Source organism: Mastigoproctus giganteus, chromosome 10, assembly GCF_048544385.1.
Source record: "Mastigoproctus giganteus isolate SK-2022 chromosome 10, ASM4854438v1, whole genome shotgun sequence".
Classification (NCBI taxonomy): domain Eukaryota; kingdom Metazoa; phylum Arthropoda; class Arachnida; order Uropygi; family Thelyphonidae; genus Mastigoproctus; species Mastigoproctus giganteus.
The window spans coordinates 157,620,847-157,636,778 of record NC_143584.1 but is presented as its reverse complement, the minus strand read 5'-3'; the positions used below and the strand labels follow the sequence as shown (position 1 = coordinate 157,636,778).

Sequence of the window (15,932 nt, the reverse complement as noted above, 5' to 3'; positions counted from 1 at the left end):
TTGAACAGTAAACCAGAAATACTACAAGGCAGTTAAATGGCAATTGTGTAATGCTGTTTAGACAAAACTATCAGAAAATTTTGGTTTTAGCAAATTGGTTCTTGCATCATGACAGCACTTCTGTATACCTGGCTCTATCCATTCAAGAATTTATTGCAAAGAACTGCATCACTGATGTTTTCCATAATCACCAGATTTAGCTCCCTGCGATATTTCCTCTCCTAAACTTAAAAAGCTCCCTGAAAGGTCATATATTTGCAACAACTAAGGAAATTATTCAGAATACAATACAATAATTAGTTACAATTCCAAAAGAAACTTATCAGAAATTCTTCCAGAAGTTTGCAGAAGCACTAGAATTGATATATGCACAAGTGGTACAGGCAACCCATATGGAGGGGGGGGGATGAATGCAATGGACCATGTTCATCAAAAATAAGTTTGCTATAAAGGCAAAATATGGTTATGTCATTAAGATTTTTCAAAAGGAAATTAAACCATGTAACAAATATGAGGGATGGTCGGTAAGTATTTATCCTCACCGAGAAATATGTGAATTAGGGATTTGATCTCTCTCTCTCTCTCTCTCTCTCTCTCTCTCTCTCTCTCTCTCTCTCTCTCTCTCTCTCTCTCTCTCTCTCAACTAGAGCCATGAATACAGTGCAAGAGATGGTATGCTGACAAAGGTTGAGGTCCAATCCATTATAAAATTTCTTCACACTGCAAAGAGATAAAACCATGAGGAGGTAAAAGCTATATGTGTGGAGAATTGCCCATCATATAAAGACCCACAGACTACCATTATGGCTAAAATCGAACAGCTAGTTTTAGAGACAGACATGTGACTATAAATTTTATAGCAAATGAAGTGAATATTAGCCATGGGTCTGTTTGCACCATAATGCATGAGTTCTTACATAAGCCTGTGGCAGCCTGATAGGTTTCGAGATTGTTGACAACTCTTCAAAGGATCCACAATAAAGAGTGTTTCACACAGTTATTAGAGCTCTGTGGAGAATGTTGATTTTTTTTGACCAAATTGTGATAATGGAGGAATTCTGGGTACAACACTGTGACCCAGAAACAAAAACAGATGAGTAAACAGTGAAAACATTCATCTTCACCGAATCTCAAAAAACCGAGAGTTCAATTATCAGCCAACAAAGTCTTGTTTTAGTGTTCTGAAACTTTAACGGTATCATCCTTACAGATTACCCCCAAAAGGCAACAGCATCGCTGGGGAGTACCAGAAAGTTAAGAGGCTATCAAGTTGAAGAGATGTAGGGGTAGACACCAAAGGTGTTTGCCCCTACCTGACAGTACACCTGCTCACAAGACTGCCTTTACAGTAGACTTAGCAGTCAGGTGTGGCTTAAAAAATCTCTAGCACTGACCTCATTCTTTAGACTTTAATCATTTGTTTAGAGCAAGTAATACAGCAAACATACCTTCAGTCTTCTTCCTGTCTTCTGAAAATGAAGAAATCGTTTTTGGGCTGCAGCTTTTAGACTGACAAGGAAGTAATTAATGAAATGGAAGCATGGGTTTCTGGTCAAAGTGAGGAGTTCTGTTCAAGAGGTCTGAAAGAGCTTATCTACAAATAAGGAAAATATGTAGCTCTAGAAAGTAGCTATATAGAGAAGGATGAAATGCCATCCAAGTTTCAGATCCCTAACTAAAATATTCCTAGGTGAGAGCAAATACTTATTGACTCATGCAGCAAATTAATACTGCAATTAAAGTTATGCATGGCAAGGTGTGATTCTTCTCCAGTGTTTGCTTAATTATTTTTTTATGCTTTTATTTTATTTTGAATATATATAAGGTGGCTTTGTACATAAATACAAAATTGTTGCAAAAATTTATCCTACTCACTGGACTTCTCTCTTCAGGGTTATCAGTGGTTACAGGGACCATCAGAAAATATTTGTTTTTGGTAAATTTCAAATGAAAAAATGTTTGTTTTATTTGTTTTACTGGTGGGTATGCTTTTTTTCTTTTTATGATTTTTGGCCATGTTTGTTTTATGTTTTCAAACATGCACTATGATGTGTGTTGATACAGAATTACTTAACATCTAACTCCAGGGGCTTGCATCTGGCGAGTATGGGCTTGGCACACCCAGGGTCCTGAGCTAGATATCATCATTCTTCTCTTTCTTGGTGATTCCCTTCTATTCTCTCTCTCTCTCTCTCTCTCTCTCTCTCTCTCTCTCTCTCTCTCTCTCTCTCTCTTTTAGGGTAACAGAATTTTTTTTTTTGTTTTGGCTGGTGCAGCAAAAGCCTCAGGCTTCCTTGCTCCATATGGCTAATGATAATAATAATAACAGGGTCATCAATATATTTTTATTAATGTGGCCTTAAAAAGCTGCCAATAAATTCCCTATTAATCTTTTGCTTAGAGCAGATAATACAACAAATATATTTTCACTGATTGCAGTTTTTTTGCTAACTTTTTCTAATTTTTCCACCACATAGATTGCTTTTCTTCAACCTTTTTTCTAGTATATATGAAAATGTACTTGCTGACCATTTTCCAGATGTAGTTGTAGAATATGCAGTGATTCAAATAGCATTTGTGTATACTGTTACTCTCATATTACTTAACAAACAGGACTATGTACAAGTTAGTGCAAATGCATCATATTAGTACACAGCTAAACTCTGAATTAGCAAATTTTTGCAAAGGCAACATCATTTAAGTTATATCTCATATTGTGTATACCTTCACGAGTTTCCATGATATTGCACTACTTTGAATAAGTAACTCTTCACCAAAAGGAGAAGACATGGCTGATGGCGTATAAGATGAATTATGCATTTTAGTCTTAATTCATCTTATACACCATCAGGCATCTCTCATATTGTGGAGTTATACTTCATAACTGTTTTGCTATCATTACGTCACTAGGATACCTACCCACCCACCGAAGAAGGGCCAGATAGCCCTGAAATGGTGCCGTCCGGGTGGTGGTATCTGCTGAGAATAAGTAACAACAGTCTTCTCCTTTTGGTGAAGCTTTACTTATTCGAAGTAGTGAAATATCATGGCAACTCGTTGTGAAGGTATTCACAATATGAGATATAACTTAAACGATGCCGCCTTTGCAAAAATTTGCTGATTCAGAGTTTAACTGTCTACTAATATGATGCATTTGCACTAACTTGTACGTAGTCTAATTCTCTTGTAGCCTAAGGCGTTTTAACAGGATTAACTCTAAATTATTTCATGTGTGTTGTGGCATTGTGGGCTGCACAGAGAGAAATATTATTCTAGAACTTATATGTTTTCACCTTTCAAAATGCCATTATGCTCATTGAAAATGTATAAAATATTGATGTCTTTTTACAAATTGACAGAAACAGAAGCATCATAAATACACACACTGGCCAAAAAAATAAGACTTTTATTCAATATCAAACCTGATCTCCTTTGTTTTGAATAACAGCATTGCGTATGGCATGGCATGGATTCTGAAAGGTGTTTTAGTGCACTTTGGTCTAATTGTAACCATTCTTCCACCAAAATATCGCTTCATTGTGACAGAGTTGAAAAAAGAGGACTTTGTTGCCAAATAGCCTCATATTGTAGGTGGTAGATGACTTTCATCAACCAGTGAAATACCACCACTTTGCTTATTGGAGGCTTGAAGTGGTGAAACCTATGTTTAGTCTCTAGAGCAAAGTTCCCGGCATCCCCCTCCCCCCCATACTTCTCCTTCAACCCATGCATGGTACTAAGTACTATAGGTTTTGATACCTTTCGTGTTTGGGGTTTTCATAAAAAAAAAAAAATATCTCAAAAATTCTCAATAGGATTGAGATCAGGTGAATGTGTGGGCCAGGTGAGGTAGTGAAAATCCATGTCATGGTCTCTGAACCATCCTTGCATGATTCTGGCTTGTTGCACTGCTACATTGTTATCCACAAAGTGACCATTACTTTCAGGATAAAAGTGTAACATTGCAGGATGCAATAGACCTGATACGAAATTCAGGTATTTCCTGGATGACATTCGACCTTCCACCGAAATCAATGGACCCAGTTCTGTTCTGGCAGTCCGTGCCAAAACAAATCATTCCCTATACCATGAAACCAACTCCAGATGCTTGGGTTGTCTTAACAAGGCAAGCAGAGTCCATCACTTCGTGAGGCCACGAAGCTTTCTGCTTACCATCAATGCATAACATGTATTGGTCATGAAGTGTATCATGATTGGTCTGACCACATTGCATTCTTCCATTGTTCCACTGTTCAATCATGACATTCCTGGCACCACTGTAAGTGGATTTTTCTGTGAAACAAGTTGCCTCTGAATAGGCAGGCAACTGCTAATACCAGATTTCTTCAATTCCATGTGCATGGTACAACTTGAAATACGGCAGTTCTAGGCCGTATTTCAATGGCAGTTTGAATTCAGATGTTAGTTGCTGCACTCTGAATGTTCTATTTTTCTGTACAATGCTCCTTAGAGTGTAACAGGTTTACTCTTGCAGTATTATTTTTTTCTTCTACATTTATGCCTCTGAGATGTGGAAGAATTGCTTGCTTTCCATTCATTAAAAACTTTGGATGCTTTTGAGAAACCAGTTATCTTACGTTTCTTGAATCATGGTTCCTGCTAAATGTGCACCCATGATAAGACCTTTTTCAGAGTCTGATAGATCATATATTTTCCCCATTGTGGCTTCAGATTACTGCAGTTGAACAGTATATGCAATCTTTATACTCACTGACACAACACATCATCACCCCACATCACAGTTTTCTTTGCATATATTTACATTTATTCACATTTAATTTCTTCTATCTGTGATATCTTAATTCAAATGTTCGTATTTCTTTGGCCAACATGTGTAGAGGACTGCCTAAAAATAAAGTAGTTGTAGCATGTGACATTTTATTGTGTGGATTGTTGTATTTTCTATAATATACATAATTGCATAACTGGTTTGTGGATTTATATGCCTTTTAATCCAAATATGCTGAAACTATTCTTTGATTTAGGTCTATTGTGGTTAGGGAAAAAAAATAAAAGGGCAGTGTATTATAGTGAAAATATTGGTGTCCTCTATTTATGGTTTTAGGAATTGTGGTTCCCCCCCCCCTTCCCTCCACAGATACATAATTTTTTCAGTTGTGAATTATTTCAGTCAACTGGTTACATTAATGGTTTTTTAAAATGGAAAAGTGTGAAATACATCATGTGTAGTCTCATCACATTTTTTACATCTTATGGTTGTTTTTTACAGACAATATGCACGTCATTTTTGCTTCTTTTGTGTGTTAGCCCAATGGTTATATCCAACATGTATCTCAATTCTAATGGAAGCAGTAGCGGCTGTTTTCTCTGTCCTTGGCAAGGAGAAATTACATGCCATTCCAAATAAAATCGAACTACTTATCAGAATGCAAGGAGATCTAGCTATTCAGCTATTCTCCTTCCCATATTTGTGCAGTTGACATGTACTCTTCACTGGTGTCAATTAGATAAGTAACTAAAGATATTTCTCTCTCTCTCTCTCTCTCTCTCTCTCTCACACACACACACACATTTTTTCTCTGCCTTCCATATGCTTATTTTATATCAGCATAGGATATACACCGATGAATCAAAATATTATGACCAGCAAGTTGTTATACAAATCAAAGCAACGCAGATGAACTACGGCGCGGGTTGGGACACGGTATAAAAAACACCTGATACTGAGCTCTGTTAATTAGTGTTACTCCTTTTCTTCAGACGGGAAAGGCATTGGACTTAAGCGAGTTTGAAAAAGGCCAAATTGTAAGTGCCAGACGACTGGGTCAGAGCATATCCGAAATGGCATGGCTGGTGGGATGCTCATGGTCAGCCATGGTTAATACCTACCGAAAGTGGTCCGAGAATGGGGGGGAACCCACGAACCACTGGCGAGGTGTTGGATGACCACGGATCATCGATGATTGAAGTGAGCGAAGGCTGTTACGGATAGTATGTCGCGACTGTGGTGCAACTCACCAGTAATTGGAATGCTGGTGATGGGAGTAATGTGTCACAACACACAGTACATCATCGAATCCTGCTGAAAATAGGGCTGCTCCAATTGCCCGTACTAACCATGGTTCACTGCTGACGGCACCTACAATGGGCACGTAAGCATCGAAACTGGACCTTGAGTGATTAGAAGAAGATTGTCTGGTCCGATGAATCACGTTTCCTGTTGCACCATGTGGACGACCGGATATATATGTGTCGTTTACCCTGGGGAAATGATCGTGCCTGGATGCACAGTGAGATGAAAACAAGCCGATGGCGGCAGTGTCATACTTTGGGCTAGTCCGGGCTATTTCTGGGATACCCCAGGTCCAGTCATCCATGTGCAGGGCACTCTGACATCTACCACCTACTTAAACATAATTTCTGACCAGGTACACCCTTTCATGGCAACGGTCTTTCCCTTTGGCGGTCCCGCCTTTCAGCAGGATAATGCGGCATGCCACACCGCCCGGATTGTTTGAGACTGGTTTGCGGAACATGAGGAAGACTTCCTGGTATTGCCCTGGCCTCCAAATTCCCCAGACATCAATCCCATTGAACATCTGTGGTTTGTGTTGGAGCAGCAACTCCGATCTGCCGGTGGTTACATGTTGGTACCAGATACCACAAGACACATTTAGAAATCTTGTAGAGTCCATGCCTCGCCAGGTATGAGCTGTTTTGGCTGCACATGGAGGACCAACATCATATTAGGTAGGTGGTCATAATGTTTTGGCTTATTGGTGTAGCTGTGTAGTTTGAATGGGTGTTATCTGTTCTTGATTAGCAGAAAATAACAGTTATATCCCAACACTATTAAATTCAAACGTTTTTAATGTTATCGTGACAGTGACACAGGAGAATTTTACCTTGTTCATCAATTAGATAGTCATGTGATCCTATTTTATTCTTGTTTCTTCCCCCCCCCCCCATTTCTGTAGCTTTGTGAGAAGGCATTTATCAGATTTTCCAGATTTGTTCCTGTTTGCTTGATTCTAAGTTCCTTTAGAACTGCTAACAATTTTATAATTGTGAAAAAATTAATTCAACAGATATGATAGTGGATTTTGATCACAAAGAATTTTTGCAGACTCGTATCGGATCTCTACTTAACCTAAAGCATCCCTTCTTATCAGTCAGTTTCTCCTTTTATTCTTGGTATGGTTCAAACTGTACGACATGACCATTTGTTTTGGCAAATGGTCATGTTGTAAGAACCATTTGTTCTTACAACTGTGTTTATTATGTTTATTTCTTCCATCTCATAAATTGTTTCCTTACTTTAAGAGATGCAAATTTATTAATTATTACATTTATGTTTATTTGTTCCAAAAGATCATTTTCTATTAAAATTGTTGCCGAATTAAAGTCGTTGAGACATTTTCAATCATAAATAATTTTTGATTAATGGTTCTTACAAACACATTTGTAAGAACCATTCATTCTTACAACTGTGTTTATCAAAGTATTCATTTGTAAATTCATCAAAATTGCAGTATTTTTCTATAGTGCCGCTGTGACCCTATGTGCTGCCAGTAAGCGAAATCCAATTTGCCACCCCAAAATATTTGGATTAAAAAATAAAATAAGGCGTAAATAATAATTAATTTATTGAAAATGAAAAGAATTACAACATATCTCATATATAATATAATGAAACAACAAACAAAATCGCCCTGAAATTCTCGAAATAAACTTTAAATTCTAAATCACAGTAATCATACCCACAATAATAAAATAAAAGGAAAATTATGCTAAAAAAATTATACAAATTTATGTTTCCTTACTTTAAGAGATGCAAATTTATTAATTATTACATTTATGTTTATTTGTTCCAAAAGATCATTTTCTATTGAAATTATTGCCAAATTAGAGTCGTTGAGACATTTTCAATCATAAGTAATTTTTATTAATTTTGAAAATTCCGTTCACCTGAGGCAACCGAAACTGGTAAAGTTAGAAAAAATTAATGCAACTGCTACATTTGGAAAAGTATCTGTGAAATCGTTTTTAAAAATAAATTGTAACACTTCAAATGGAATAATATCGTCTTTAATACAAATCTGAAGTACTCAAGTTCTTCAGATAATGCTTAAACCATCAATATCAGACTCATTACAATCAATGTCACTTAATATGTAAATCTTTGCAGTGATTTAATAAATCGTCTGACCATTTTTTAAATTCAGAAATATTATAAAACATTTTAAATATTTGTACATATTCTTTCGTATTTTTAAACCTTTCCGAGGAGAAAAGTGATGTATCCATAATTTGTAATATCTAACCATAATTTGAAAGAAAAAAATAAATTTTGAAATTTTGTTGCGGATCCTAAATAGCTTCATCTCTGCTTTGATTATGAAATTGAAATGATTTTTTTTTTTTTTTTTTTTTCAACCTTTTCCTTACAGTTCTTCTGGAAACGAAGCTTCAGTGCCAATGATAGTAGCCGTATTATTATTATTTGAATCTAGAATTTTTTGGACTGCTTCCTCCTGTTTTTTTTTTGAGCATTTTACTTATCGGATTAATTTTATTTAAAATATCGTGCCAAATTATAATTGAACAAAGAAACTTATAAGATGCTATATTTAAGGCTATTGATTCAGCATAATTCCTTGTATCCATATTTTTATTTTCATCTTTAGTGATCATAGCAAAATACTAGAAATGACTAGCTTCTCAGTAATTTGTAGTATTTTATCTGTAATATTTTGTGAAATTATTTCAGTAATTTCATTTTGTATTTGATCGTCCAAATAATGCACGATATTTTTCGATTCAAATTTTTGGATACAACGAATATGTTCTGCCATAACTGAATCAAATTTAGCAATTGTTTCAGAAAGTTTTAAAAAGTTACCATTGTAATTTTCATATAAATCTTTGAAGATCCCCTGAACTCTATACATAGCCTTGCTAAAAATAGTACCATATATATTATACTGGCCGAACTCCAGAACATGGGTATCTCTGTTGTGGGCGTGGCCAAAAAATAAAGTGATTGGCTGATTATTGGGAATGCGTAATTAACCTCATTTTGCATCTCTGTTTGATTGGATGCAAATTTGCTTCTGATTTTAGCAGGAAATGCGAAATTATCATGCTGTTGTTTAGTCGCCGTCTTGCTACTCTGTTGTCCCCTCGGTTATTCCATTTGCAAAAGGATGGATGTAAGACTAACTGAATGGTGTAAAACAGTGCCGGACCAAGGTATTTCCGCATCCTGGGCAGAAAGATTTTTTGGTACCCTTTATAAGGAGATATATGTATATATATATATATATATATATAATCATCAAGAATAATACAATAGAGAAGTTATATGCTATAGGGGGAAGAAAATTAAGAATTAGATTAAATAAGATTAGATAAGACAGAGTTACAATAATGTGAATTATGGATCAGGGTCACTGCTATCGCAAAAGTACCCTACAGCCATAATGTAATGTATTTTCATTAGTTCATTTCCATGCATAAACATCTACTTAATGTATTTTATACTAGTAGTATTTTATATATATATATATATACAGTGAAACTTCCCTTTAACGGACAGCCATGGGGAACGAAAATGTGTCCGTTAGAGAGGTGTCCGCTAACAAGAAGTCTGAGGGAGAAAAAAAAAAAGAAAGAAAGAAAGATTTGTTAAACGTTTAATGTAAAATTAAATTAAAATATATACAGATTTTGCACAATATTTTTGTAAATAATATACATACAATTGTGCTATGCATATTGTGACTTTATCTTAAGAAAAATGCATACAGTAATCACTTATTTTATTCTGCACCTTCTTCCGGCTGATAATTTTGTTTTCAACATTTGTTTGGTTTGGAGTGAAGAAACCATCGAAAGTCCTTCAGTATCTTCTTCAGCGGCGAAAAACATTTTTAAACGATTGATTTGTATGAGCGCTTCTATTTTCATCGGTGGTTCGTCGTTAATATGTTCTTCGACAGAATGACCTCCTTCCATTTCTTCATCCTCATGAGGAACTTCTTGAAAAATATCGATGATAATGTCGTTGATATCTAGAGCACCATCTTCTGTAGTGAGGTTTGAGTTCATATCTTTGTAGCCAGGGTCACTTGTAGCGGAAGTATCGTACATTATCAATAGATGTTGAAGTTCTTGTTCTTCTTGGTGCTCCACATTGCTGTTCACAACTTCAGTTTTTGCGTTTGAGAAGCCAGACTTTACAAAACAGTTCACGACAGTTTGTTTTCTAATTGCGTTTACTGAAGAGGAAATCCATTGAATCGCATCTAGGATGCTGATTTTCTTTGCAAGGTCACTCGTACATGTTACATCGTTCATGTTTGCAATGAGATGTCTTAAAACACGTTTTCTGTAGTGAAGTTTAAAATTTTTTATTATCCCTTGATCCAAGGGCTGACACTGCAGATGTGTTTGGTGGCAGAAAAATGATTTGAATGTTGGACAATTCAATGTGCGGGTGAGATCCAGCATTATCCATGAAAAGAATAATTTTTCTGTTTTGACGAATCATGTTTTGGTTAAAGTTACTTATCCATTCGCTCATGATATCTCGTGTCATCCACGCTTTTTTATTAGACTTCCAGTCAACATCCAAAAGATTCAACTTTATGCCCTTGAAACAACGAGGATTTTGTGGGTTTCCTATAACAAGAGGTTGTTCAAAGTCTCCCAGCATATTTGTACACAATAGTACAGTCAAGCGTTCCTTAGAAATTTTTCCGCCCTGGCACTTTTCGTTTTTTAGACTCATTGTTTTTTCAGGAAGAGCTTTAAAAAAACAACCCTGTTTCGTCACAGTTGTAAATATCCTTAGCTTCAAAATCACTACATAAATCTTCCAATTTGACGGTCCACTCTGTTACAACCCCAGTATCAACAGATCCACCTTCACCACTTACGGTTTTCCAAGAAATTTTATGCCGAGTTTTGAACTTGTCTAGCCATCCCACAGAAGCTTTGAACTCATTTACTCCCATAGATTTCGCAACCTCCAAAGCCTTTTCCCTAATAATAAGCCCATTAATGGGAATTTTTTTGGCACGTTCGCGACAAAACCACTCATACATAACATTGTCAATTTGAAGTCCAACAGTTTTCGGGAATGATTTTTGAACCTGATCATTTCCGTGTTGCCAAAATTGTTTGAGCAGTTCATTTTTTTTTTTTTTTAGGATGTCGCTTACGTGCGTCTTCCCGATTTTGAATTTTGCAGCGAGATTGCGAACACTAATTTTTTTGCCGATCATACGCATTAATGAGTTCGACTTTATCTTTTAAAGTTAAATGTTTACGAGAAGACATTGTGCACTTCACACGACACTGAACAAAACTGAAAACTGAAACTGAAAAGACGAAAGGCCGACCATATTCTCCCCCCCCCTGCACACACCGAATTCATCAGAAGTTTTACACGTGCTTTAAAATTCTTGAAAAAGGGTTTAGAATCGAGACGTAAACCTTGATAAAATTCAGAGAATCGAAAATAGAAAATAAACACACGATTGAGGCAATACTTGGAAAAGTTCCTAGAAAAAGGGCCATGAGCTCTCCCGCAGTCCATTATGGGGAGATCAAATTAAGTGCTAATCTAAACGAAACAGTGCAGATTGCCTGTCCGCGTCCATTACAGAGAATGTCCACTAGACAGAAGCTGCAAACACGTTAAAACCAATGGAGGTGAGTTGGGGAATTTGAAAATGTCCGTTGTAGAGATGTCCGTTAATGAGAGGTGTCCGTTAGGAGAAGTTTCACTGTATGTAATTTATTTATATATATTTTTTTGCCTCATTGTACTTCTGTTTTGGGGGCCCCCAGGGCAAGGGCCCTGCTAGTCCATACCTTAATCCACACTGAACACAGATCCAGATAATAAGAAAATTAACAGAAGTCTGCAATTTCATGTACTGTATTTATTTCAAATGAATTATTTGCTTGCTGTGTTAAATACTGGTTAACCTATCAGATGACCAGCACAGCTTCTGGGTTTGTGTAACAGGCAGTGGATAGGTTTTACCACTAAGTTACAGAATGGTAATTCCTTTAACTCTTAATTTGTGCTTAGTAGCAGCATTAATTGTCTCAATTGCCCGAAGGCCAGGGTGCAAACTGTTAATGCCTTCCCAGTTAAGTCTCTTGTAATCCATTCGCTATATGGAAATTTTGTTTTCTACAGAAACTATTTTAAATGTAATTACCTGGGGAATTCAAAAAATATCGCTAAATAGAACATTTCGTTTTAAAGAAGTTTGTTAAATGGAGGTCTGACTTGTATATGTAAAAAAAAAAATTGACACCCTCCTGAACTGCCACCCGTAAGCGACGCTTACCTCACCTACCTACTTGCAGCGGCCTTGTTTTTCTAAGGGAACATACTTCAAGTATGCATGCTTACCATTAGGATTTAACTTATTGTTGTCAGAGCAAAAGAAATATCAGAAAATCTTATTTCAAGCCTATCTCTTTTGATTAAATTTGCTACAAGGTCAACACAAGTGTCAGTAGATTTTTTTCTATAACATTGCTGTGGAACTTGAATGTAACTACTGAGCAGTAAAATTTAGATTGCATATTGTCTCTTAATTTGTTAACATTACATTACAATGTATATAGGCTTGGCTATAAACTTGGCTATAGGGTTTCAATTTAATATACACTCTCTAATGTAATAATTACTTAGAAAGTTAGAACTGGAACACAGAATAAAAACTGATTATTGTTCCTGGCAAAAAATATATCCTTTATGTAGGAAGAAAGTCAGGCAATGTGGAAGGGCTTTTTATACAGGACCATTTCCATACTTGTTGTTGTTTGGTTTTTAGGAGCATTAGCAACTAAGGCCATATTGCTCCGGGGATATGCGGTGGTCATTCCCTGACCTTTCCACATCCTCTGTATTTGGTGGTCATGGGCTCAAACCCCAGTCTAATCAATTAGCATGTGCTACGCACTGCCGCTCCTGCCCACCTTGCTACAGAGGCATGCACTCTACATAATTCACAGCAAAATAATATTTTTAATGCATTGGAATAATTGAATATTTTACTTTAAAGATGACTCTCTGACTGATTTGATAAAAAGTGAAAATCTTATATACAAATCATTTCAATAGCTGTACTTAAAAAAAAAAAAAAACAACAAGAAAATAATTCAATGATTACAAAAGAAGGTTATCCAATCATGAGATGTGCTATCTGGAAAGCAATTGCTGTTAAAAATAAAAATAATTTACAAGTGTTGTACATACAGGATGGTAGGCACAAGTGAGTTAATTTATTATAATAGTCTTGATAAACTGGCAGCTGCAGAACTGCATATTATCAGATATTTTTAATTATCAGTTGTTTATCTAAAAGTATGTATGAAATATTCCAAGTAGTCAAAGATTTTTGGTGAGTTATTTATTTGCTATTTATTTTATCTAACCATTAGTTTAAATAATAAAAACTGCATAAAACTCTGAAGTATCAAGAAAAAACAATAAAAACAACTTTCAGTGGTTGGAGTTCCCAGTTGCCAAGGCTGGAGCATTACTTGCTGATGATGAGGAACTCCAACAACTAAAAAGAGATAAATTTGATTTCAAGCCCCAAGATCATGAAAGGGTGTACTCAAACTAACGTGATTAATTTTGCTCCAGGCATCCCCACCTTATTTAAAAGTATGCATATTAAAGCTCCACACTGCCAAATTTGGCACACACATAATGACAGATAATATTGTCTTACTGATAGAAGTAGACAGTCCTGTGGCCTTTAGAAATTAATTACAGATGTCAAACATGTAATTCTAAAACAGCTATATATGGTAAGAATTATTTAAAAAAATTATGTGCTGACTGGACTGTGGGACTTTTATTATATTGACAATTTAGAAGAAAGGTTCTGACAGAAAACTAGAACTGTAAAATGTTTTTTGCATGTAAAACACATTTTACAGTTCCAGATTTCTCAGACTGGCAGGTATACATTATAGTTGTTTCATGTTAAATTGAACACTATATTAAAACCTGTTGCAGATGTAAATATGTTTTGTGTTAATTATAAAACAGTAATACAAAGCAAATTATCAGGTTATCCATAAATGCAATGTTTCTTCCTCTTTCTCAAAATGAAAAAAATTAGTGAAGTTTTTAAACAAGCATATATTTTCATTTGCCCTTTCTGAAGCAAAAAATGCAGATAGAACACTTCTGAGAACCTCTGCAATCAAGGGTTTTTTTTTTTTCAGTAGTTGTAATATTGTAAACTTATAGTTTGTAATTTGTTGATACACGATCTGGTGGATGCAGAATCTTTTTCTAATTAACTTCTCTATTTTATCACACCCATCACTTGGCATTAGGATGAATGCTTTGATGAACCATAACATCCTTATGGTTGTTAATTCAAATTCAAAAGACATTTTCTTTGCATTGCAGCATTCAACATTGTAATGGTACCAGTCTTCATCAGTTCAAAATAAATGACACCATAAATATACTACCTCTTTCAGAGGTGAAGACCATCTCTTGGCTGTGCTGTAGCAGATTCTCTGGCAGTAACCTGCTGCCATTGATACTTAATATGATAAAGCAATATTTTTTTATACAGAATCTGAATTCTGAATCGCTTCTGAACCTTCACTCGATCTATAACATGATTTGATGACTTGTGGAACTCGTTTTCCAAGTTTTGACACTTTTTTTCCAGATGGTAAAAGTGGTGGTGAATGCTTAAATGGGTCAAACTGTTTTTTTCAGCTAGTTCAACAGTTATGGCAACTTCTTTAAATATGCTTATTAACAGATCATCACTGAACTGAATTAAACAGGTTGTCCTGAATACGTCATTGGCATTATTCAAGCCAACCTGTTGGCTAAGCTTTAGTCAAGAGACCTGTCACCGCTAACATTTTTCCATACCTGCTCCATCCTTTACATCCACCTTTTCTCATTTAAATGTTTTTAATAACTGCAGTCACATTTTTAACATTTCAATCATTGCATGCCTAATGTATTTTGGCATCTCCATCTTGCTACTGATGAGAATAAATATGGTATTTTTTAACTCATTAAAACCTACATGTAGACTGATGATTTTATATTTACACAAATTTATGGTGTAATGTAATTTAGGATGTAATACAATGTGTACAGATAAATACTTAAGCAGCTGGGCATTGTGAAAAAAAAAATTACATTATTGGATGACTTGGTAATAAAAGTTTCTTAAAAAGTGAAAAATATTCATAACATCATCCTATTTTTCTAGCTGAAGAACTGCATGAGAGCTAATGGAGATGTGACCAAATTTAAGTGCTACTACCTGTTGGCTTACAAGTTCCCCTCCTGTATTTCATTGCCTTGCTGTTCTGTAGCCTAGTAACCTTATGTACAGTGAACTACAATGGTGAAACCTGACTATGGTGCAGTTCCTTAAATGTCATTACCACTATAGTCTCTGTACACATCCAACCAAAGATTTCTAACTATTCTTATTCAAAGTCTGAATTTTTATAAACACCTTATGTGATAACTGTATTTATTTTCTAGCTCTGTTTTGTTTGAATAAGTTTGTCGTTACTTCATACGTAGGATAATTTAATTATATGGGCTTGTAGATAAGTAACCAATATTAAAATTATTTCTTACATCATTCTAACAGGAGGGAATCTTTGTAGCTTCGTATTATTTTTTCACTACAATATGTAATCTAAAGCTCTCGTATATGTACAGTCAGTTAATATTGTATTTCTAATTTAATTTTTAATTTCTGTATACAGTGTATTTTAGTTGCAGATCTGAATATTTATTGTACTGTTCTTTTTTATTATTATTATTATTATTATTTTTTTATTCCTTCCTTTTTTTTGTTCAGATCAATTCTGGAGAAAAAAAGCTGGTTTTATTATGAGACTTCTTTGCTATTATG

The 15,932-nt window shown here is 35.2% G+C and overlaps 1 protein-coding gene across 2 annotated transcripts in view; it reads left to right on the top strand.

Annotated features, from left to right (window-relative positions):
• LOC150079406 (kinesin heavy chain-like) overlaps window positions 1-15,698 on the top strand; it is a 429,176-nt gene extending 413,478 nt beyond the window's left edge. The window contains exon 27 of one of the 2 annotated variants that reach the window (XM_090383638.1): window positions 15,273-15,698. In XM_090383638.1, coding sequence (XP_090239764.1) covers window positions 15,273-15,295 — 23 coding nt within the window. In that variant the 3' untranslated portion in view covers window positions 15,296-15,698. The remainder of the gene's footprint in view (window positions 1-15,272) is intronic. The other variant, XM_090383639.1, reaches the window with a different exon arrangement.
• The last annotated feature ends 234 nt before the right edge of the window (window positions 15,699-15,932 follow it).